The sequence below is a fragment of the Equus quagga genome, chromosome 20 (genome assembly GCF_021613505.1).
Source record: "Equus quagga isolate Etosha38 chromosome 20, UCLA_HA_Equagga_1.0, whole genome shotgun sequence".
Lineage (NCBI taxonomy): Eukaryota > Metazoa > Chordata > Mammalia > Perissodactyla > Equidae > Equus > Equus quagga.
In genome coordinates, this window is record NC_060286.1 from 30,591,107 (window position 1) to 30,617,046 (window position 25,940).

Genomic DNA, 25,940 nt, shown 5'->3' on the forward strand with positions numbered 1-25,940 from the left:
TGCCTGCTATGGCCCTAAAACCCTACACTAGCAGTTCCTCTCTGAATTGCTTGCCGCTCCAGGGCACCTTGAGGCTTCTGAGGAGGCCTGTGTCAGCAGCATCTTTCTTATCATCAATCCCCTACTGTCACTTGTAGGTTTCTGAGTCCCAGGGAAGATCCATGGAGGTCTGCTGTCATCTGTGGGAAGCCTTGGTAAGTGCTTTGTCACTGACCCTACAGGCTGCTGGGACTAGAGCCCTGAGTTCTCTGCAGACCTTGTTCAAGCAAAAACTGGTGCCAATCGGATGGCGCTGTTCCGACTCCTCAGCCCTGTAGGCAGGCGCAGGTTCCCCAGGTGCTTCAGAGACACCTTCTCTGAGACTCTGCTTCCACACTTTCCTTCCCTCTACTAGAAGGCTGAGAGGATGGATGAGACATGGAAATGAGACAAACAGAGAATTTCTACTTCCCCATCCATGCCCCTAGACACACCGGTATGTATATAAATTATGCTCCAAAACCCAAAGGGAGCTGCTTCTAAGCTCCTCAGAAAGCCTTCGGAGTCTCACTCTGTCCTCTCCTCCTTAACTGCTCAAGGGCAGAAGGGCTCCAGCCCTGTCACTGCAATGCAATGTTTTCACCTGCATCAGAGTTGGCGAGGTGACCACAGAGAAACATACTCTCTCCTGACTCCTCTGAGGATGGGGAGGCCAGACTGACATTTATTGCATGCCCCTTCACCTTCTCATACTTCTTTCTCTCCATTCATCTTCCTACATCACTTTGAGGAAGCTCTAACTGGCCTCATTTTACAGATGAGAAGATCAAGGCTCAGAGAGAGAAAGGAACAGGGCCAAGGTCACAACACAGAAATTCAAATCCGAGTAAGCTCATCTGGTCCCTGGACCCATGAATCTGACTCTGAAGCTGTTGGATGGGTTCTTTTGGGTAACGAAGATCTAAATACTATATTAGCTAAGACTCTAGCCCCTCCTCCTTTGCAAAATGTATCGGACTAACCTGGTGCCCTGGGGTCTGCATCAGGGAATTAGTTCACTGTCCAAGGCAAATTCCTGTGACACAAAATGGAGCCTTAGGGTGCATCATTAACCCAATCAACAAACAAGTATTGAGCATCCCTTGGGTACAAGACAGTTGGCAGGTTTTCCTCAGAAGTTATTTTGGCCCCTGGAGAACCTTCCCCCAGAAAATCATCAGCAGGACGATTACTTGGGGGCTGGGGTTGTTTGGGATGGATCTAATGGGGTGAGGGGGCAGGATCAGGGGTCTAAGGTTCCCAGTGTGGATTAAAGACTTACTCCAGTCATTGGCCCTTAGGATCATCTCTCTGCTAAATCACTGGGCGCTTCCTCCCTCCCCCCTCACCATCCTCTGGGGCTTTCTCTCACCTCCAGTTTCATTCACCCTTCCCGGATTGTGGACAAAGACAAGTTTATGGGGGGTAAAAATCCGCCAAAAACTTAATTAATTGATTAATTAACTAATTAATTAATCCCAGCTCTCCCTCCCCTAACGTGCCTGAAATCAAGTCCAACTCCTAAACTGCGTATTTGGGGGAGGGGAAGGGGGCCAATGGAGGGGGACCCGGGAGGCGAGCCCCTCTCCCAAGAAAAACAACTTCGCACGTTAACCCTTTGTGCTTCTGCAGCCCCCTTCATCACCTTCCATTCTACGCCTTCATTATTACAGACTAGATTCCACTTACCCGAAGAAGGAGGAAAGAAGTGATCTGTGTAGAGAAAAAACATCCAAAAAAGATGCCGCGCCGAGCGGTGCCCTCTCGCTCTGTGCCGCCGCAACTTCCATGGCTATTGCTGCGGGCGGGTTAAGTCTGGTGTGAAGAGACCGCCTCCGGCTCCTGCGGCAGGAAAACAAAGCATCGTGGCGCAAAGTCTGCCTGCGCTCGCCGTGCCCCGCCAGCCACCCCGGGCTGGCGGCGGCCGCGTCCTGGGCGTATTCGGTGCTAAAAGGCTCTGTTCCTTGCCAGGGAAGCGTTGCTGCTCGTCGCCCGGGTCTCTGCAGCTCAGAACCCGCAATAGTTGCGGCGCCACTTTAAGGAATGCCATGTGGCCCCGCGCGGGAGGGCTGGGGAAGCCCGAAAACCCCAGTCATCTCTGGCGGGGAAGTTTTCCACGAGTTGGTGGCTTGTTTACCCACTCCCCACGCCGCAGCCCGGGATGGGTGTGAGACCGAAGAGGATGCTGTCTGCCCCGTGGGGAGTCTCGGAGTGGCTGGCCACGACCAGCCCAGCCAGAGAAGGGTTGAACGCGGATTCCGGGGTGAGGCGGGAGGATGTCCTGGACAGCGAATCGTGAGGAGTGATGAAGCGGCTTGGGGAATCCTGCCTGGTGCTGCTTCGGCAAACAGAAGGGGGAGGAGGACAGATCTGATTAGGATCTTCTTTGAATTCACGCATACCAGAATGAACTCGTCAGTCTGCCTTGGATTGTTTCCGTTCGGTGTCATTATTTCTCCCCGAAGTCCAGAAGCAATCCCCATCTTCCAATATCTTCCCCATCCCCAAGACACCTCCAAGTCCTTTTTTCAAAAGAACTGCAGAGAGGTTTCCATGTCGTTTGGTGAAGTGGTCCCGCCCCCCGCCCCGCACACCCTGTGTATACCCACTCAGCGGTAAAACTGATAGGGTTAAGCATTAAAGTTAACTTAAACTTCTCGTACCAGAAAGGTTTTCTTTCCCTGGTGAAGTTTCCACTTTGTTCTCACCATTTAATCACTCCGACATTTGTTTTCATGTCCCAACCAGCATCTGCAGAAACACACCCTGAAATACATGTTGCTCTAATCTTGGGCTCTGCTTTTGGCTTGGAAAAGCTGGAAACGTATCAGCAGCTAAAGGGCAGAGGGTGTCATATATCATACTGCTCAGTAGCGAACTCTGTGTGCATAAATCCTGCAGACTTAATTTGGTAGCTCAAACCTCTGATTGGGGATTAACGAAGACATCATACTTTGAACTCCAAAGAGGTTGTAATTAAAGCATCGGGCTGATGAACATGTTTCGTGACTAGGAGCTGCATCTTCTTCCCTTGTAAGTTTCTCTATGTTAAATTTTAGCCCTTAGGAAAATATTATTTAAGATCCCATAAGGCATTGTGCCAAACTTCTTGCCAAAAATATACAGAGCTATAATCCTCCTTCTTATAAAACAAGTTTTAAGGTGATTCCCTCTCTCTGAATTGCCAACAAACATAACCCCTGGTAATTTTTTTAAGAGATGGAGCTGGAATTTTTTGAGTCTTCCCCTCAACTTTTTATTTTGAAAATTTTCAAACACGCAGAAAAGTTATAATAGTTTGGTAAAAACCAGGATGCAAGTAAATATTGCATTTGTTTGTTATTTCTATTTAATATTTTATTCTAGAAAAATCCCTCCATTTTTTTATGACATTGATTTTTTTTTTTTTAAGAATCCAAAATCATTTGCTTTCTAGTAATGTTTAAGGTCATGATGTAACTAAAGATAAGTTGAGTCAAAGGGGGAAAAAAACAATTTCCTGACCTCAGCAGATCATTAAAAGAACTCAATATCTTCTATAAATCCAGTGTCCATGCCAATATCCATGGAATAGAAGGTGGTTGTATCCCCACTCACTCAAGTTTCTCCCCTCGACTTAGCCTTAGTCAAAGAAGTTCTATTTGTTTCTTATCCCCCAAAAGGCCATGTTTCAGGGATGAATGAGTGTTTTCACACATACACACCAAGTTGACAGGCACATATGGTATTTTACTGAATTTAAAAACGAGAATTCAGCAAGGTTACACGCTATAATGAATGAGCTCTTATTTTCATGTCATTCTAGGAAGGTTTTAATTTGAACCAAAATTTTAAGGCACATGGAAGACATAAATGTTTTCAACAATCTGTTTATGGGCAAGTCTTATTCCCACAATCTTCCAAGTTGGTAACGAGTTGAAAATCCTTTAGAGGGACCTACTGTTCTGGCATATTGACAGATGCTTCTCCCAGGCAGCCAATGAAAAGCTTTGGATAGTATGACCAATAGAAAAGGTTTTGCTCCGTAGGGGGTGGGACATAGTCTCAGCATCCAGTGGGAATGTTTGAAATATTTTAATTCATTTTTGCTGCTTTTAAAGCAAATATTTGTTTGGTTGAAAATGGTTAAATCAAATATAATGTTAGAACTTTCCTCTTCCACCAGGTTATCTAAATACTTGCTGAATCATAGAAACAGATTTGGAAGAGGTCATTTCCAGATACTTTCTGGTTTAGTTTTCCACCTCTGAATAGAATTCCAATTTATATGAGTATTCAAGATTTTAAAATATATGTATTGAAAGAAATTCCAAATTCTGTATTGTTAGGCTTTCCTAAAATTTAAGAAACTTTGGTAAGGTCGAATCTTTTCTTACTTCCAGTCTCAAGCTTTCCTTTCCTTAGGTTTCCCAATGCGTTAAGGGAAGATGAAGAACAGTAAGACCCTTACAATAGCTTTTATATGTTGGAGATTAAATTGTCCGAAGTCCTCTTTTTCATGTTGAGTAACTCTTTTTACCCCGTTACCAATAAGTACCAGCATTTGGCCAACTCATACTTTCCTAAAAGCATCTTTTTCACTACAAGTTTCAGAGAAGATAATCAAAATTCCTCTAAGCCTTACTGAATTTCTCTATCTATAAAATAGAGATAAGTCATAAATACAAAACATTTGGTCAACTTATGCACATTTTAGCCAACCACCCTTTTCAATAGGAAGTACAAGCAAGCAAGTGAATGGTACCAAGATTCATTCAGTTTCTTTATGTATAAAATGGGACACTAATATCTGGCTAGTTCTGCCTACAGGGTTGCTTAAGGAGATAAGAGATGTGAAAGTGCTTTGTAAACTGTGCAGAGATTTACAGATTTAAGGGATCATTCTTATGATTATTTGTTCTGTAAGATTTTTCTTACTCTGTTCCAGGCACATAGCAGAGCTAGTTACATAAAGTTGTGTTGATCTCTAGAGTAGAGTCAGTTCCACTCAAAATTGCAGTTGAAACTGTCTCTACTCTTTTTCCATCTCATTGGTATCTCCCCAACTTCTGAGGTCCCTTATATTCTTCTATCAAAGTGTGCTCTTTGTGCTCTCTGAGCAAACTGATGCCTAGAAGATGAATGTTCTTCCCATCCCAGAAGTATTTGCATTTTAACAGGGGGTGAACCTTTAGGCCAAAGTAGTGAATATAAATCTTAAATCATCCGGCATCATTAAACAAGTAAAAGAAGGATTGGGGAAGAGATGAGCAAGGAGGAGGTGGGAAAACCTTTGTTATGTCCCTCAGATCACACCAAGTCACACCAAACATGTGGCCATCTTGAAGTATTTAGTCAGATAAGCCGTCTTCTTGGAATTACTTTGACTTTTCCAGGTCTTACCCAGCTCTCCACAACCACGTTATGTTGCTGGACCTACCATGGTATTTCAGTGGTCTATTAATAATGCTGATTATAGAAAGAGGATCTCTTTCCAGTTTATGTAATACTCCTATATTTAGATTCTGAGACTATACTTTTTAAAATAGCTGTCCAATGTTACTGACACACATTGAAGTACTGATCCACCTGGACCTGCAAAATAATTAATGATCTGCACCACTCTTTTCATCAGGAATCAAAGTTAAGCAGACAACTTAATCTCTGGGGGTCTTCTTGTCTCTTTTATGGAAGATAATTCTTTTGCATTTCTTTCCAAACATGGGACATTATTTTTCAAGAAGAGTTTCTGAAGAACCATATCCTTGGGTTCCAAAAAGTTGTAACTGACCATAACCTTCAGGTAGAAAGAACCCAACATTTTTAGAGAACTGTCAATTATTCCCCCACTATCCATTGTACCATAGTAAAATCTTGGCTCATCAGAACTTACCAAGTTAAATCTGCTCCCAGAAACATCTAGGAAGGGTCACATGCTATATTTGCTAGTATATAAATAAGGTCATTGCAAGTCTAGATGGCCACTGCTATCCTATGTGGTAATTAACCTATATAAGCAAGGTCCCTGCTGGCCTATACAGCAATTAGAGAAAGAAACTCCCTACTTTGGGAAGAGTACCACGGTACTGGCTTGACTCGCAGACAATGGCTTTGTTCAAGCCAAGAGACAGTCCGTGGGGGTGGAGGGTAGGGTGAGGGAGGATGTACTGATACCAGGAAGCACAGCAGTGTGCCCAGAACTTTCATCCTCACCCACCCCCTCAGGCTGATGCCTGTATGTACAAACTTCACAGCTGTAGGCTCTGGCCCTTTATATAAGATATATACATGGATATGAGCAGGAGTGTATGATGGATTCCAACTATTCGAGGTCAATTTTTGGAAACAAAATATTTAAGTACTTCAAGTCATATGTGAACTCAAATTAACTTTAGATTAGTATTGAGGGAGAAACATATTATTTTGTTTGTCATTTCTGGACATTTTCAGCTTCTCTTGTTTGCCTTATTTTTCTCAGTTAGTAGAAAATCAAACTTTCATAGCTCTGCAAGATCATAATCACGTTCTTTTGTGAAATCCACAACATTAAGATTGAACTTAATATTATAGTGATGCCTCCATTGCTTTCAAGCCATGAATGATGGAAATAATAAATTTAATTCTAAAATATTAAGGAGGAAAATCCATACTCTACCTCTGACGGGCCGAGTAACTTTTTATTTTATTAGGAAAGCCACTGAGAGGACATGAAGTTCACGCATTTACAGAGATGTTTTGCTTTCCTCTACTCTATCCCTAGAAGATAGCATCGTCTATTATTTTCTGTCTTTGGTGCTAAGACCTTTATTTGTGATACAGGCACATTGAACATACAGTATTTTTTCTGGCAAATAGAATTTTAAAAAGCTGACATCAGAGAGCTAATCTATTAAATTTTATGTTCAAAGGGGATAACTAGGCGTTAGTGCATTTATCCACTCTTCTGCCCTTTCTCCCTGGAAAGCTACGGATCCTTATTAATGTTTATAATATTCACAGTGATCCCCAGTCCATCAGAGATGCAGTTGCTTTAGAAAATTTGAGTTTATTCCAGGGAGAAAGCTGAACCATAGAATGCAGTCTTTAGCAGGTCATGTAGTAAAAGCTTTCCAACTTTCCTGATGACAAGAAGCAGATTCCATGGTCCCAGTGCTTCCTCTGGAGATCTTGTTTCAATGGGGTCTAAGGTGGTTGCCTGGGGATTTATTTCTTTAACAAGAGCCCCAGATGATTCTTTCATGCAAGGTCTGGGAAGCTCTGATGTACTGGGGACCTTTGTTTTACAGATGTGACAGGAAGGTCCTGAGAGGTAAGCTGACTTTTCTGAGACCAAATAGCTGGTTCATGACGGAGTCAGGATTGGAACAGGAATATCGTGACTGGCCTCAGGTTTTCATAAAATGGACTAATATATTTGAGAAACATTTTCAACCAGGGTGGGGATTGGGTGTTGTGGAAAAAAAGCAAAGTTACAGAATCAGAAATTTCAGTTTTCTGGAACTTCTCATTTCAAATGCATTCTGGTTAATGAAGCATTTATGACAACTTCGTCTTTTATTTGCTGAACACATTCTTCCAACCTTTTCTCTGATTGACCCCATATGCTTGCACATGGTTTATAGGGCTTGGCAACTTTGGGACTATCATCACCTCTTCTTCATGCCTCTTGATAAGTACTCTTCCTCACCTCAAAACTTTTATCAAACAAGACATGTCTTCCTTGTTGACTCATGTTGCATAATTTCTTCCCACACCATTTACTTTGTCATCCTTTCATTTTGTTGCTCTATTTTTCTAGTCCTCTGGATCTAACTTTAGTGCATGCTTGTTTATATGACTGTTAAGTGTTTTGTATATGAGACAGCTGTCAGAGTGGAAAGACACCATGATAGAGATTGGAACGACTAATTTCTAGTCCCAGCTTTGCCACTAATAAGCTATGTGGCCTTGAGCAAGTCACTGAGCCTTTCTGAGATTCTGTTTTTCAATAAAAAGTTTAAACTCTGAGATTCTGAGTCCTTTCTTTCTACAGGTCTGCCCCATCTCTTTAAGAAAGGAAGGAACCATCTTTTCTATTTTTCTCTTCTCACAGGGCCTATTTCACAAAGCTATGTAGAGTTCTCCTTCAGTGAACAAATGCTGGTATTTCCTCGGTATAGTTTGACTTTTCTTCTCCCATCACAGAGGGTGCATAAGTCACATGACTGATCAGAGCTGACCTTTGTTTTTGGTAAAAACTAGATTCTTTTTAAATAGTATAAACTGTGTGTCTTTCCAGCATTACCGTTTCCTCCCATGAAATGGTATGTCCTGTTCTTTGGCCCTCTATATTTGCCATTAAAACAAAAACAATTACCACATGTCCCTTTTATCTAACAGATTCTTTTTATTTTTTTATTATGTTTTATTGAAGCACAGTTGACATACAATATCCTTTAAGTTTCAGATCTACAACATAGTGATTCGACATTTATATACATTACAAAATGATCACCAAAACAAGTCTAGGAACCATCTGTCACCATACAACGTTATTACAATATTATTGACCATATTCCCTATGCTGTACCTTATATCACCATGACTTATTTATTTTATAACTGGAAGTTTGTACCTCTTAATCCCCTTCACCTACTCCAACTATCTCCCCACACCTTTCCCCTCTAGCCACCACCAGTTTGTTCTTTGTATCTATGAGTTTGTTTTGTTTTTGTTGTGTTTTGTTTGTTCATCTGTTTTGTTTTTTAGATTCCACATATAAGTGAAATCACACAGTAGTTGTCTTTCTGTCTTACTTACTTCACTTAGCATAATACCCTCTATGTCCATCCATGTAGTCACAAGTGGCAAGATTTCATTCTTTTTACAGCTGGGTAATATTCCATTGTATGTATATACCACATCTTCTTTATCCATTCATCTATTGATGGATACTTGGGTTGCTTCCATATCTTGGCTATTGTAAATAATGCTGCAATGAACAAAGGGCATGTATCTTTTCAACTTAGTGTTTTCCTTTTCTTCGGATAAATACCCAGAAGTGGAATTGCTATACGGTAGTTCTATTAATGTTTTGAGGAACTTCCATACTGTTTTCCATAATGGCTGCACCAATTTGCATTCCCACCGGCAGTGTGTGAGAGTTCCTTTTTCTCCATATCCTTGCCAACACTTGTTATTTCTTGTCTTTTTGATAATAGCCATTCTAACAGGTGTGGGGTGATATCTCATGGTGGTTTGGATGTGTATTTCTGTGATAATTAGTGATGCTGAGCATTTTTTTATGTGTATGTGTGCCATCTGTACATCTTCTTTGGAAAAATGCCTATTCAGGTCCTCTGCCCATTTTTTAATCAGATTGTTTGCGTTTTTTGATATTGAGTTGTATGAGTTCTTTATATATTTTGGATATTAACTCCTTGTTGGATATATCATTTATAAAATCTTCTCTCATTCAATAGGCTGTCTTCTCATTTTGTTGATGGTTTCCTTTGCAGTGCAAAAGCATTTTAGTTTGATATAGTTCCATTTGTTTATTTTTGCTTTTGTTCCCTATGCCTGAGGAGACAAATCCACAAAAACATTGCTAAGACGGGCGCCAGCCCTGTGGCCCAGTAGTTAAGTTCCTGCGCTCCGCTTCGGTGGCCCAGGGTTTCACCAGTTCGGATCCTGGGCATGGACATGGCACTGCTCATTAGGCCACATTGAGGTGGCATCCCACATGCCACATCTAGAAGGACCCACAACTAAAATATACAACTATGTACTTGAGGGATTTGGGGAGAAAAAGCAGAAGAAAAAAAATATTGCTAAGACCAATGTCAAAGAGCCTACAGTTGGGGCCGGCCTGGTGGCACAGCAGTTAAGTTTGGACATTGCACTTCGGCAACCCGAGGTTCACCAGTTTGGATCCCAGGTGCGGACATGGCACAGCTTGGCAAGTCATGCTGTGGCAGGCATCCCACATATAAAGTAGAGGAAGATGGACATGGATGTTAGCTCAGGGCCAGCCTTCCTCAGCAAAAAGAGGAGGATTGGCGGCAGATGTTAGCTCAGGGCTAATCTTCCTCAAAAACAAAAAAAGAGCCTACTGTCTAGGTTTTAATCTAGAATTTTTATGATTTCAGGTCTTACGTTTAAGTCTTCAATCCATCTTTGGCTTATTTTTGTCTATAGTGTAAGAAAGTGGTCCAGATTCATTCTTTTGCATGTAGCTGTCCAGTTTTCCCAGCATCATTTACTGAAGAGACTCTTCTTTCCCTGCTGTATATTCTTGCCTTCTTTGTCTTATGTTAATTACCCATATAAATGTGGGTTTAGTTCTGGGCTCTCTATTCTGTTCCATTGATCTATGTGCTATTTTTCCACCAGTACCCCTCAGTTTTGATTACTATAGCTTTGAAGCACAGCTTGAAGTCAGAGATTACAGATTCTTTTTAATTTTAAGTATAGCACTCCTGAATTTTTATCATGCTATTTATTCATATTCCTGATGATCTTGTCTGATCACCTCTTTCTTTAGGATTTGCAATCAGGCCTCTATTCAGCTGTAGTTTGGGTCATGTTGGTTTATGTTTTTGAGTTTTTTGAGACGATAATTGGTCTCACAATTACAATCCTAAGCACATTTATTTGTTTTGGTTATTTTATTTTATTTTTTTAGAAAAGTCACTCTTAAAACATATGGCACAGAGCTGGCCAGTGGAGTAGTGGTTGGGTTCACACACTCTGCTTCAGTGGCCCAGGGTTCGTAGGTTTGGATCCCACGTGTGGACGTATGCAACCCTCATCAAGCCATACTGTGGTGGCATCCCACATACAAAATAGAGGAAGACTGGCACAGATGTTAGCTCAGTGACAATCTTCCTCCAGCAAAAATATGAGGATTGGCAACAGATGTTGGTTCAGGGCCAATGTTCCTCACCAGAAAGAAGAAAAATATGGCACTCTATCACATAAAAAATTTCTCTATTCAGCCAATTGATCCACATTTAAATATACTAATTTTAGACAAACATACACGAAGGAGAACATAAGAAAGTGTGGAATGATAGAAAGTCACTCAGAGTTCAGAATGACACACAAGATCTTGGAACAAAAATATGCGACATTTCAGGACCTTGGACAGCTAAAACTACTCTTGTAATCTCTGGTATCACTGCATAAGCAGGTTTGTGGTAGATTCGAAAATCTACAGGATTATATCAGACATGGTACCTTGAAATATCCTGCTGGTATTTTTTCAGATGAAGCAACATAAAAGAGACTGTTCAAAAGTAACGAAGAGAATGTATGTCAGTATCAGGTACTGTTCCCTATGCTTTTCTCTGAACTTCTTTCTGTAAATAATATAACAGGAAAAATTATTACTGAATATTCTGATGCATAAAATTACTTGAACTCCAAGCTGAAACCTAAACATGGTCAAACCCCCAGACAGTGGCAGGTCCAATTTGTTGGACCACCTTCTGAAACTTAGATTCTAAATCTACAATTTCTTGTTCATTCCTCCACATGTATTTTCAGAAAATACAAGCAAAAAGATGTTAAAACTGATTGTGGATGATTTCCTATGACTCACATCTTACAAGAAGAAAATAAAGGCTTCCCTAATGAGGGTTATAAAGCCCAGGCTGCATCCTCAGATACAAAAGAGTGAATAGCTTCCAGGCATTGATGGAACTTCACACCAGGGCATGGTGGTGGGGTCGCTGCAACGCTGTGCTGAATGGCTGACACAACTCTTCCTTAGCTGATTTGCTATTTCTTTGTAAAATGTAAGTAAACACTTTTAATTACACGATCATGGAGAAATATAGGTGAGCGATATGAGAAGTGAAAAAGTTCAACCTTACTCTACCAATCAAGAAATGCAAATTGAAGCAACAATGGGATGCTGTTTCTCATCTCTCAGATTGGCAGAGATTAAAAAGATTCCTGGGGATGTGGGGAAATGAGCACGTTCATGCACTGCTGGTGGGAACGCAAATTGGTACGAGTCTTTGAGGGGGTGATTTGGAATTATGGATCAAAAGCCTAAAAATTAATGATGAAGCTGTATATGTAATAACAAGAAAAAAGGTTCCCAATTAATTGTTAAGTAGAAAAATCAGATTACCAAGTTATATAATTATATATTTATTATATTTAAACATACATTCTGAAAGGATATAAACCAAAATGTCATTATTGTAAAGAATGGGAGGGTTGAGGGGGGACGATATTTACATTTTGTTTACATGTTTTCTAATGTATCTGTATTCAACATGAATTAGGGTTTCCATTTTAAAAACAATTTACCTAATCATCAATAGAATTTTAGTGGTAAAGACTGCCTGGTTTCTCCTTTTTAGGGATCTACATCCAGTGGAATTGGCTTTGGCATGTTTAAGATACTAAAGGGAAGCCAGTGAGACTGGACAGTTGTGGGCAATATAGGGTCTGGCCTCAGAAAACTGTAGATAAAGAGCTGAGGGTTGAATTACTCTCAGCCTTGAACCCACAGTAAAGAATCTGGATTTTATTCTAGAAGCAATGAACCACCATCTCAGGCACAGAGCAAGGAAGAAGCAATGATTAGATTTGTGAAGTTTTTGTTTTCTTTTGTTTTTAATTACCCCACCTTCTCTGTGGAGAATGGGATGGATTGAGACAAGATTAGAAGCCAGGAAGATCAGTAAGAAGACCATTATAGAATACGGCAGATGAGATTAAGGCATTTAGAGTGTAGATGGAAAGAAATAGAAAGATTTGATTTAAATTTTGGAAGTAAAAATGACAGAGCTTGCCTTTGTGCTAAGGTAGAAAAGAAGAAATCAAGGATATTTCACATGTTTGAAATTAGAGATAACTCTGACAGTTATTCCTAAGTATCAAATTTAGAAAAGCTACACTACTCCTTTAAGTTATTAGTTTTCAAATATTTCTATTGAAGTATGTCATTGTAGTGGGTTGAATGGTGACCCTCAAAAGATATGTGCATGTCCTAATCCTAGGAACTTGTGAATGTTACTTTATTTGGAAAAAGGGTGTTTGTAAATTTAATTAAATTTAGGGTCTTGAGATGAGATCATCCAAGATTATCTAGATGGGCTCTAAATTCAATGGCAAGTGTCCTGTGCCAGCGAGGCAGAGGGAGACTAAGACAGAAGAGGAGAAGACAATGTTGCCATGGAGACAGAGATGGGTGCGATGCAGCTACAGGTCAAGCAATGCCAGCAGCCACCAGAAGCTGGAAGAGGCAGAGCAGATTGTCCCCTAGAGGCCCTGGAAGGAGCACAGCCCTGCTGGATTTCAGACTTCTGGACTCCAGAACTGTGAGAGAATGCATTTCTTTGTTTTAATCCACATGGCTTCTGGTAATTTGTTATGGAAGCCACAAGAAAATAATAAAGATACCAAAACCTCCCCAAATCCTAAGAGTACAGTTTAATAATTATCACAAAGTATTTATTACATTTTTCCATTCAAAAAACATTTAATCGTGGAAAATTTCAAACATACACAAAAGCAGAGAGAGTAATATAATGAACCTTCATGCTTCCAAAACTCAGTTTCAACAATTGTTAACACATGGACAATCTAGTTTTGTCTATATTTCCACCCACCCCCTGCCATGGATTATTTTGAAGCAAATCCTAATCATCATATTATTCCATCCAAAAATACTTCAGAATATATCTCTAAAAGATAATAACTCCTTTTTAACATAACCAAAATGCAATGATCACCTAGAAATTAATAAAATATCCTTAATAATATCAGATATCTAGTCAGTATTCAAATTTCCCCAGCTTTCCCAAAAACAGTTTCTTTTTTCAGTTGGTTTGTTTGGAATAGGATCCAAACAAGACCTGTGTTCTATATTTGGGTCATAGGTCTTTTAAATCTTTTAATCTATGAGTTCCCTCTCTTTCTAATTTATTCTTTGAAGAAACCAGGTCAGGTCATTGGCGCTATAGAATTCCCTGGATTTTAATCCATCCCTGAGTGTCTTCAATATGTTTCTATCTCCCTTATTTCCTGTAAACCGAATTGGATCACAAGCGGATTCAGCTTCAATAGTTTGGGCAAGAATACTTCATAGGTGGGGTTTTGTACTCTACATTGCATCACATTGATGCCTAGGTCTCTTTTTGTGTGACACTAAGATTGATCAGTAGTTTCAGGCATTGTCATTATAAAGCTCCTTGTCCAAGTCCCCTACTTGTTTTACACTCAGGATCATTCGTATTCATTGCTTTGAGTCATTATTTTAGGTTGCAAAATGATGACATTCTAATTCTACCACTCTTTTTGCATTCATTAGCTGGAATTGCTATATATAAAAAAGAACTTTCCCTCATAAGCTATTGGAATACCTTGAGTTACAGTCCATACAGGAAAGACAGGATAGATGCTCGACCCTTTCTTTTTACATACCAGTTTTCAGAATAAGGAATCGGTGCCCTAGCATCCTGCACAGATGACCAATGAATGGGGTTTGTTCGTTTTGTTTTGTTTTGTTTTGTGCCATTAGGAAATCACTAATTTTACTTTACTTATTATTTTATTTCTTATTTTTTGGGTTCTGGCCAGAAGACACAACTGTTTCCTTGGCTGTGTCTCCTGGGAGCCAGTGTCTATAATGAATCCTAGACTCATTCACTCTCATTTCTATAGATGCATTATTGGTTCAAAAGAGGGCCAGAGCAGCCTGGCAACTTGCCAAAGTAACTCAGCTGGTTAGCAGCAGGATCCAGGTGAAATCCCAAGTCCATGCTTTTTTCCCTGGAAGATAACTAAGACAGCTAAGCTATTTAGATTGCTAAATATTGTGCTGCCAGATACAGAGTAACCACCATAATCACAATAGTAAGTACACTTAGTTGGCAGATAAGGAAGCAAAATTTGAACATCTTGTGGTTATACGTAAGACTTAGTGTGGTTTGGTCAAGAAGGCCAGTAAATGGCAATTTGTACACCAAAAAAAGGGATTCAAGCCAACTGTTAAATTGAAGGACTTAAGTTTTGTTAGGAGAAAAACAGTTTTCTATTTTGATACTAAAAAGAATCTCTTGTGCATACATTTTAAAGCAGAACACGAACTAACAGAACTAAAAAGACAGTTCCCACAGTTCATTTTACCTGGCTTTATTTTAATTTAATTTTTAAAAATAATTTTTCAATACAATATAACCTACAAATCTGAAGTCCCAGATTCACAGCTCTTTATTACATGGATTCAAATAGAACATAGTTCAAATTATGTGTCCCTCCCCCCTAAAATACAACTGATGATGGCCAAGTGTAATGTAATACTCCTGGGGCTGTAAGAGGAGGGTTAGCTTTTCTCCCTAGTGCCAGATTTATAAAGTAAGTGATTTCAACAATCGTTTATTGGGTATCTGATCTATCACTCAATAACTGAGCTTGGAGTCTTTTCACATACGAAGCTTTATTTGAAGTAACATGTGTTCTCAAATTAACCCTTTATATTTTACTATATTTTACTCTGTGGAGTCAACACATACAGACCGACTGTGATCAGGGTGTCTCTCCAAAAAGATCCCGTTGCTGTTACCAAAAGGAGCATACTGAACCACCAAAAATGCCAAATGTCCTCCCCAAGACATCATGATCTCAAGGCTATTTTGGCAAAGAAATACCAGTAAATTGCAAAACTGAAACCCAAACTAGGATTTTTAATCTTTTTATAAATTTCACCATAGATACTTCCCAAAACGAGAGACGTCATGGTCTATTTTAATAAGTTTAAAGCAAGATCATTATCCCCTCCCATTTTGGGGTGGGGTTCTTTTTGTCCTTCTTATCTTCATATTCAGTTTTAAGCAATGAGTCAAACAATATAAAAAAGCTAAAGTAAAAGATCATGAATGTAAAATGTCATTAAATAATGATGATGCATTTTATGGTAGCTGATTGTATGCAATACTTTCAATTCTGGAATAAGGTTACTTTTTCTACTTAAGTGTCATTAGAAGCTTTCCAGACCTAAATATACAGTGGCCTAAGGTGCATAGTAAACAGAATACTACCTGAAAACATAAAAAAAAAAAACCCTAGCATAAATCTGAACAGTTAAAATCACATTGTACATAAGAAAATGAAGAAATTATCCAGTATATATAAAGAACTCCTACAAATCAATAAGAAAAAGATAGATATCCAAAAGAAAAGTGGGAAAAATCCCTGAAAAGACACTTAACATAAGAAGTTATTCAAATGACCAATACACATGTGAAAAGGTGCTCAACTTTATTAGCCATCAAGGAAAAGCAAATCAAAATCATAATGTGACACCCTTACCCACCCACCAGAAAGTAATAAGTGTTGGCAAGTATATACAGTGAGTGTGATTCTTGTCCACTACTGCTGAGAGCGTAAACTGGTACACCATTTGGAAAACTGTTTGGCAGTACCTATTAATGTGAATATGAGCTTAGCCTATGACAAAGCAATTTCACTCCTAAATATATACTCAAAACACACGATCAAGAATGATTATTAGAAGCACAATTTGTAGTAAAACAAAAAACTACCTAAACGCCCATCAAAAGTGGAATGGATCAATAAATTGCTGTATAGTTGAAGAATTTAATACTGTGCAGCAGAATGAACAAACAACTACAAACAACAACGTTGATGAGTCTCACTAAGGTAAAGGTAAATGAAAGAAAGCAACCACAAAAGATTGCATATGTATCATTCTATTTAGATGAAAGTTAAGAACAGACTAACCTAACCTGTGCGATTAGAAGCCAAGACCCCCAGTAACCTTGGGAGGAGGACAGTGACTGGAAGGCTTAGGGGGTTTTGGTAATAATCTGTTTCTTGATATGGGTGCCAGTTACACAAGTGTGTTAAGTTTGTGAAAATTCAGCTAGCTGACGCTTATGTTCATTTCCCTGAATAGATATTACACTCTAAAGGTTAAAAATAAAAAAGGAAGAAATCAACCTGTCATTTCTAGCCTATCATTTCCTTCCATTAGCAATTCCCTTGCTGTCTTATAAAGTTGCCTTTCAATGTTAAAATACTCGCTCTGTTGTAACAAGTGGTGGGTGGTTGATGTGATTTCTCTATAAATAGTTTGTAGAGTTGTTTGGGAAGCGCAATCTACATGCTAGTTTTAAGCATTTGAGGGTGTGCACAATATTTTTTTCTCATAGAGATCGCATTATTAAGTACTTTTATTCAACTTTATTTTATCTGTGTTGCACAGTACCCAGAAGCACGCATAGTTTCCAGCTGCAGATTATACTACATTGATTCCTCTGAAGGTCACAGCTATTAGAGACATTAAATTAAGGCAAGCATCAGATAAAGCCTTCGCTGTTGATCCTGAAATGTGGTTTGAAATAATGATGAAAGTCTGAGAAGATTTACTCTCCTTTTTAATACAATTGCTATTTCCCATTAGTAACCTTCACCTAGTAGATCTAGAATAACTAATGGTCAGGCTTTAATAAAAACTTTCGTTTTAGAGCCCACACTTCAGCTTCTTCCTCTTGAGCCCACAAGTCTTTGATCAGCCAGCGCTCTTCTCAGTATTGCAACTTGCTCTGTAAATAAAAGCAAAAGAGTTCTGCATAAATACAGTTAGGGGCTAGATTAACATTGAGAAAAAGCAAGTTACCCTTGTAAACAGCATCCTATTATTCAGAATAATGGAGTTTATGGACTATGCAAAGCCACAAAAAAATCAAAAAGAATATAAAAATTTTTAAATTATGAAATGATGAGTTAATGGGTAGACATTTGTAAACAGGCAAAATACCAGAGCGGATGCATTAAGCAGTAAATTGTTATAGAGTAATTCTCATAACAAACAGGCAGTGGGGAGAGGACTTGCATCAGTGTCCCTTGATGTCAAATATCAAGGAAATCAAAGCAACAGTTTTTCTAAGCCATAATGTTGAAAATAATAATTCCTATTTTTCGGAAGTTGCTATGCTTTATTTTTCTTGGTGTAATTTGGAGACTCCAACCTTCTAAAAATTTCTTATAGCATTATTTCCTGAGATTTCTCGGAACCATAGACTGACTTTTAAAACTGAATGAAACATTATAGTTTATCTACACCAATTCTCCTCAAATTGCGCCCTAAGGAGACCTGGGGGCTCCTACTTGATATGTCAAGGGTGCCCAGGGATTGGTTGGAGAAAGAACAAGAGAGAAACACTCAGGACCCTCCCCAGCCCTGGGCCAACTTTAACAAGGGGAACTCTACTTTTTCTGTTCCCATAATGGGCTTCCATATGGCTTTTATTTGAAGAAAGCATTCAACTATTTAAAAATAAGAAATAATATAATTGTTAAGGTAGAGAACTCACCTGCCTTAAGTATCCTGTAAACTGAAGAGTTTCAATCAAGGAAACTGAGGCCCAAGCAGAGTAAGTGATTTGCCCCAAATCTCAGAGCAAACCAGGGGCAGGGCTGGAACTGGAAATTTTGTGCTCTGATTCTGATTTGAATGGGTTTTCCAAACTACCAGGTACCCATCAAAGAGCGTCTGCAGTTTCCAAAAAGAGAGTTTAGAAACCTTGAGTTGAAAGTAGTGAAGCCTGAGGGGTCTACAGAAACCTGAGGGTTACTATAGATATTCAATAAAAACATGAGTGCCTTCCAACTTTGTTCCCAACAGACATAGATGAATCTTGTCAATTTGCTGCTTTCTTGTTTAACTTGAGGGATGACTCGATCTCGAGAATTTGTGAGTTTGTTTTGCGGAAGAAAGAGAGTGCCTTCAGGGTGGTTACGATCACTGGATAGCTAGCCCTCCACAGCCCAGCAGCTGTTGAAGCCCAGAAGTCAGATTGCCCAGGGGTTTATCAGGAGTGACCCCTTTGTTTCTCTGAAGCTCCTCCTGCCAAGCGCCTTAGCTTTATAAAACTCCCCTGCTTTCTGTTTTGGGGAGATGGATTTGAGCCAACCGAGGCTTCCACCTTCTCATCTTGGCCAACTTGAATGGGGCCTTTCTCCATCTCCAGGTACCCGTGTGTCAGTGTTTAGCTTGCTGTACATCAGGCACAGGAATTTGAGCTTAAGAGGTTCGGTATCACTAGTATATGCTTATTTATCCAGCCTTTATAGATTCCTTTATTTTCAGTGTTAAAACCATTGATACCTGCATTTTCTTTTTTTGATAATGCATAGCATGCGACATGAAATAATATGGATAACAGAACCAAGGATAAACTATTAAGAGTCCACTGCCTGTTTGCTCTAAAGTGCTATTTGCAAATGGAAAAAAAAATTAGCTGCTAAAAATGTTAAACTGGTAACAATCTGGAATCCTTCAAGAGAGTAAAGCTGCCGTGAGAACTGACTAGCTGATTTTAAAGCTTAAAACAGGCCTTTTATATATATATATATATATCTCCAGGGTCTTTTTTTTAAATATCAGGATATTGGTTCAAAAATGCTACATAATTAGACACCAGCTTTCTTTCTGTGATACAGTTTTATTTTTTAAAGAGAATCTACTGCAATTAATTTCTTTATCCAATTTGGCAGCCAAAGGGTTAATTAAAGATAGATATCTCTATTTTGAGCTGTTACTACAGACAGGCTCCCTTTCAATATAAAAACAGCCATGCCTTTTGCACCATTTTTAACCCTGCAAAGCTGAGACTCATGCCTATCCAAATCAAGGATAAGCTTAAATAGCCCATCCTCAGTCAAAACCATGGCAACCGGTACACAGTACACATCCTGCGTCTTGCCCGGTAGTCCTTAAAATTCTTTAATCACAAGACAGGAAATCTGTTTTGTTTGGTTGTCATTTCAGGAAAGATTTACACTGTAGGATGGTCAACCATCTGCTTTTATTTAGGAAAAAAAAGGATTTATAGTGGTGTGAGCTTTATAATTAGGGAGAGATAGAAATGATTTTTATTATTTATTTATGTATTTATTTATTCACTGCCTTATTCCAAAAACAGATCAGTGGTAAATCCCAGGACCTCCAAAAGGGGAGATGGAGAATTGAGAAGAATGATTGGAGTGTGGGTTTTCTATGGTTACAACCTTGTAAACAACTGGTTTGGCAGTCAGATTAAATAATAAAAATAAAATTGGATTCTGCACAGTGACACTGTCCAAGTATTATTATTACATTGGGAAACATGAAAGAATCTTTATTTTTCTGACTTCTGTTTCAAATTGAAGATAGCTTTATGATGTTTTTTCTGATTAGAAAGTCAATACATGCTCAAGCAGACAATCCATGTGTTTTAGAAGACTATAAAGAAGAAAGTAAAAATCAGTCTGAATCATCCAGAGGCAACTGTTAAAATCGTGGTGACCATCCTCCCCACACCCCTCTGTGCATAGACACAGGCATGCTTTAATAAATGTATATAAATGAAGTGGTGCTCTGCATGATGTCTTTTTTTTTTCTGCTTTTTCTCCCCAAATCCCCCCAGTACACAGTTGCATATTTTAGTTGTGGGTTCTTCTACCTGTGGCGTGTGGGACCCCGCCTCAGCATGGCCTGACGAGCAGTGCCATGTCCGTGCCCAGGATTTGAACTGGTGAAACCCGGGGCCACCAAAGCAGAGCATGCAAACTTAACTACTTGGCCATGGGGGCCAGCCCCTGCATGATGTTTTGTGACCTGCTTTTTCCCCTCAATTTATTGTGAAAATCTTTCCATACCAATTACTGTAGATTTGTCATATACTCTACTGCATAGATGTACCATAATTTATTTAAGTAATCCCTGATTTAGGAATATTAAGAGTGTTTCCAGCATTTTGCTATTATTAACAACACTACCATGAACATTCTTTTACATACATATGTTTGTGCAGTTGGTCAATTATCTCTGTAGGATAAATTCCTGTATGTGAGCTTTCTAAGTCAGAGGGTATTTATATTTAAATTTTTGGTCTATATCATCCCGACTGCACCCGAGGAAAACTGAGTCAATCTATCACAAACAAAGAATGAGCGTAGCATCTCTCCACCCTCACCAATATTGGATATCTCCTTCCTTTTTTTATCTTTTCCCGTCTAATAGACGTGATGTCACTATGTTTTGATGGTAGCAGCTCTTCCCCTATCAATTCATAACTCTAAGGAAAGGAGAAATATAATTAAATTCAATGAGACAGTTGAACTAGATGATTTTGAAAGGATCTTCCAGTTTTAACATTCTACAATTCTACAAAAATGCTCTTAATTACTCTATCAAGCATCTATTATAAGCAAGATCTCAGGGGAAGAGAAGCTAACATTGAGCATCTAATGTAAGTGAAAACAATCCTTTGAGATCATTGTTTTTATGCTCGTTTCATAGAGGAAAAATATAAGTCTTAGAAGGGGTTAAATAACAGCAGAATCAGAGCAGGTAGATCTGACTAGAAAACTGAGTTTTTCTCTGTATACCGTGCTGTACATCATTGGGATTTCCTTCCTTCGGGAACATACAGTTGACTCTGAGACAGAGGTGGAAGTTGCAGGAAAGACCATACTCACTTAAAAGTAATTCCAGTCATTGGGGCTAGCCCAGTGGCGTAGTGGTTGGGTCTGCATGCTCTGCCTCGTTGGCCTGGGGTTCGTGGGTTCAGATCCCGGGTGCAGACCTACACACCGCTCATGGAGCCATACCATGGCAGCATCCCACATACAGTAGAGAGGAGGATTGGCACAGATGTTGGCTCAGCAACAATCTTCCTCAAGCAAAAAGAGGAGGATTGGCTGGGGCCAGCCCGGTGACACAGCAGTTAAGTTTGCGTGCTCCGTTTCAGTGGCCCGAGGTTCACCTGTTTGGATTCTTGGCACAGACCTACACACTGCTTATAAAGCCATGCTGTGGCAGGTGTCCCACGTATAAAATAGAGGGAGATGAGCACAGATTATCCCTCAGGGCCAATCTTCCTCAGCAAAAAAAAGAGAGGGGGATTGGCAACAGATGTTAGCTCAGGGCCAATCTTCCTCACACACATACGCAACATGATAATAATAATTCAAGTCACATCTTCTGATTCCCAAGATCAGGCCCTTGTCTTCTTCTACCCTCTCCAAACACCACCACCTTGTGTTATTTCCTCAGCATTCACTATGGTGATTCACATATAGAGGATGCTCAATAAATGTTGTCCATGTTCCTCCTTATCTGCCTGACTATCTGACTGGGAGGGATAAAATTTTCTTTCTGTGAATTAGGTGGTCCTACTCACCATACAATACAACAGTAACCTGGCAGCTAGAAAGCTCTTAGCCTTGAATTGGTCATACCACCTAAGTGATAGACCCCGACTCGTACCTGACCTGACCAGGCTTGAAGCCATGAGTTCAGAGAAACAGAGTGAGCTCCAGAGATGGAGAGACACTCAGCTCCAGGGCGCAAGTGAGGCAAATTGTACTCTTTCAAAGTTGTGCTCTTACCTTTCTATACAATCTGATTAAATTATTTTATCGTATACCTTTGACATTTTCTCTCTAGCCGTTTGACATTTTTAGAGTGTCTTTAGAGTTTAACAAGATTATTATCATCAGTATCATTATTGCTATTAATCACTAACCATGGGTAACTCTAAGGTTCAATGTTGGTTTAAAATGATACATCTCAACTACTGCTATTCTGGCTTAGTTATTGAGTTCTGAGAGCAAACATACAGCATGAGCAGGAGCTCAGGACCAAAACGTTACTGAAGTCTAATTGGTTACATTCGCTTGTGGTTAGCAAGTCCAACCGTCAGGGCTGATGTGCATTCACAATGGTCTAGGCTCTAGACTCCACACACTCTCGCAAAGAAATCGTATAATGCATGTTTTATATTTCACGTAGGACAAAATAGCTTTTTAATTTAGTTTGCATAAGTGTATGAGAGGCTGCAATTCAGTGGTTTCTGTGGATGAAATAGCTTCAAAAAGCAGCTGGAAAGACATGTACATTTACATTGTAAAATTCACGTAAACCTCCCCTGGTGTATGAAGCCGGACCACATTTCCATGCAATGACTAACTGTTCCACGAGCTTTGATTAAGCTGAGAAATGTGGATTTTGATCAATCCTGTGGTTTTTCCAGGCTCTGGGATATGACAAGTCCTTGATGGTGGCCTACCTCACTGTGAGATTGGCCTCTGTAGGAGAGAGAACCACCATGGGTGAGGACATTTGGGCTACAATGACACCCCATTCCCAGGAAGAAGGGTGAGCCTATTATATTTGCTGCAATCGACTCATGCTTTCCTTTCTAATTTGCCATCTATTTTTCCAAACAAATGTGTTATTACTCAACAACAAAGGGTCTGACAGGACGGCGCAGGGCTCTTACTACAGAGCTACATAAAAGCAGGAGATGATGACTGTCAAGTGCGTCTGGTTTAAAGAGATCACTTCCAAGAAACACTTGGGATCAGTACTTGAGGTGTTGAGATGTGTCCTGACAGCTGGGGTTTATTGGAACAGGGTGGCTTTGTTCTTTTTTATGTCCATTTGTTCCCATGCCTTTGTCATCAGTCACTGCTCAGGCAGAGGGCAAAGCAGAAGACGACACAGCAGAGCAATGGCACACAAGTGGGAGAGTCTCTCCGACTAACGCTGAGGATGAGGGATTAGCCGTCACGAGTTCTATTTTTAGTTATTGCTGCTAGGATGATTTCTAGAGTGCCAAGTCCAGCCTGTCCCTACAAATGACCTCATGTCTGGGCATCAGTATGCTCGTGTACAACCAAACTCATAACTCTTTTTCCTGTGCTCACAGCTAGACTCTACTTCCCAACCCCCCTTGAGAACAGAGCTAATGGAATGAGGGCTGTAGTGATGTGGGCCATTTCTGGGCCTGGCCCATAAAAATTTTCATGAGTAATCCTCCATCTTCCTCCATCTGCCAGCTGGATGTCCACGCCCAGGTAACCATGAAGTCATGTCTGAAGAACAGTGGAGCCCGCATAAGCCGGATCCTTGAATGATTGCGTGAAGCTGAGCTTGCCAACACCAAGACCCCTGTCGATTGGAATTTATGAAAAGGAAATGGAAACATGTGTAATAGCAAGCCCCTGAAATGTGGGCGGGGAGATGGGGGAGGTTTGTTACAGCAGGTAGCCTATCCTGACTGATACAGCATGGCATGCAAGAGCCCAGTGGAAGAGTGTGTGATGCTCACTCTGAATGTGCCCACTCCGGCAGCCTTTCTGATCACCTTTTCTTTGACCTCGCCCTCTGCTTGCTCTCTAATAGCTGAGGTGGAGAATGATGGGGAGAAACATGTTGGGTTGGGGTTGTTACACACTAACCTGTTGATATGACTTTGGAAAAGACACTGTGAAGATGGCAAAGAACACGCATTCTTGAGGAGAGAAATGCTATCCCAACCAACAAATGTTTGTTGGACACATTCCCTAAAGGAATCATTTTGCTAGGTGCCGGGAATACAAAGGTATCAAATCTCATCTCTACCTTGGAGTTAAAACAAAAACAAAAAAGATATAGTTCTGCATGAAATCAATAATTCAAAAAGATGTATGCACCCCTATGTTCATTGCAGTATTATTCACAACAGCCAAGATGTGGAAGCAAGTCAAGTGCCCATCAACTGATGATTAGATAAAGAAGATGTGGTACATATATACAATGGAATACTACTCAGCCATAAAAAAGACAAAATTGTCCCATTTGCAACAACATGGATGGACCTGGAGGGTATTAGGCTGAGCGTAATAAGACAGAGAAAGACAAATACTGTGTGATTTCACTCATATGTGGGAGACAAATAAACAAACACATAGATAAGAGAATAGATTAGTGGTTACCAGAGGAGAAGGAGGTGAAAGGGGTAAGAGGGAACATGTGTATGGTGATGGATAAAAACTGGACTGTTGGTGGTGAAAACAATGCAGTCTTTATAGAAACTGAAATATAATGATGCTCACCTGAAATTTACACAATGTTCTAAGCCAGTATGACTCCAATAAAATAATGTTCTTTACAAAAGATACAGTTGTATCCCTCAACAAGCTTACAGACTATTTGGGAAAACATGACTTAAAAGATAGTTGGCTAATCAAAGAAGGCAAGCTTTCCAGTCAGATAGAACTGAATTGAAATTCCAGATATGCTGCTTATTAGATTTATGGAAAATGAATCAGTCTGTACTTCATATCCTCATTTTTAAATTATGATAATACCTGATAAACCTGGTTAAGTCATTTTCACTTTTTATTCAAAATAGTTTTAAACTTACAGAAGAGTTGCAAAAGAGTTCACACCTACCATTTACCCAGCTTCCCCCAATGTCAACAATTTAGGCAGCCATCATACAATTATCAAAACTAGGGAATTAACATTGGTACAGTACAAATAGCTAATCCACAGAGTTTATTAGGATTTCTCTAGTTTTTCCACTAATGTCGTGTTTCTGTTCCAGGATCCAATCCCAGAATATCACCTTCCATTTAGTGGTCATGTCTCCTTAGTCTCTAATCTATGACAGTTTCTTTGTTTTCCTTGTATTTCACGACTTCACCACTTTTTTTCTTTCTCTTTTTTTTTTTTAGTGAGGAAGATTGGCCCTGAGCTAATGTTCGTTACCCATCCTCCTCTTTTTGCTTGAGGAATATTGTCACTGAGCTAACATCTGTGCCAATCTTCCTCTGTTTTATATGTGGGACATGCCACAGCACAGTTTGATGACCGGTGTGCAGGTCTGCACCCGGGATCTGAAACCACAAACCCCAGGCCACCAAAGCAGAGCATGCGAACTTAACCACCATGCCACCAGGCTGGCCCCTGACTTCACCACTTTTGAAGAGTACTGGTCATGTATTTTGTAGAATGTCTCTCACTTTAAGTTTGTCTAATATAGTCTCCAGATTAGATTGAGGTTATAGATTTGGGGAAAAAGTACTGTAGAAGTGAATTTTCCTTCACATCTCATTATGTCAGGAGGTACGTGATATCAACAGGACCTTATGAGTGATGTTAACTTTGA

General features: G+C 39.7%; 1 protein-coding gene and 1 long non-coding RNA gene across 2 annotated transcripts in view; one reads left to right on the forward strand and one right to left on the reverse strand.

Moving 5' to 3' along the window:
- KCNK10 (potassium two pore domain channel subfamily K member 10) overlaps positions 1 to 2,462 on the reverse strand; it is a 130,878-nt gene extending 128,416 nt beyond the window's left edge. The window contains exon 1 of the mRNA XM_046647069.1: positions 1,708 to 2,462. Coding sequence (XP_046503025.1) covers positions 1,708 to 1,750 — 43 coding nt within the window. The 5' untranslated portion in view covers positions 1,751 to 2,462. The remainder of the gene's footprint in view (positions 1 to 1,707) is intronic.
- LOC124230743 (uncharacterized) lies at positions 153 to 1,772 on the forward strand. The gene is made up of 3 exons (XR_006886282.1): positions 153 to 194; positions 797 to 865; positions 1,692 to 1,772. It is a non-coding gene; the product is annotated as an uncharacterized LOC124230743 (long non-coding RNA).
- Positions 2,463 to 25,940: the final 23,478 nt, after the last annotated feature.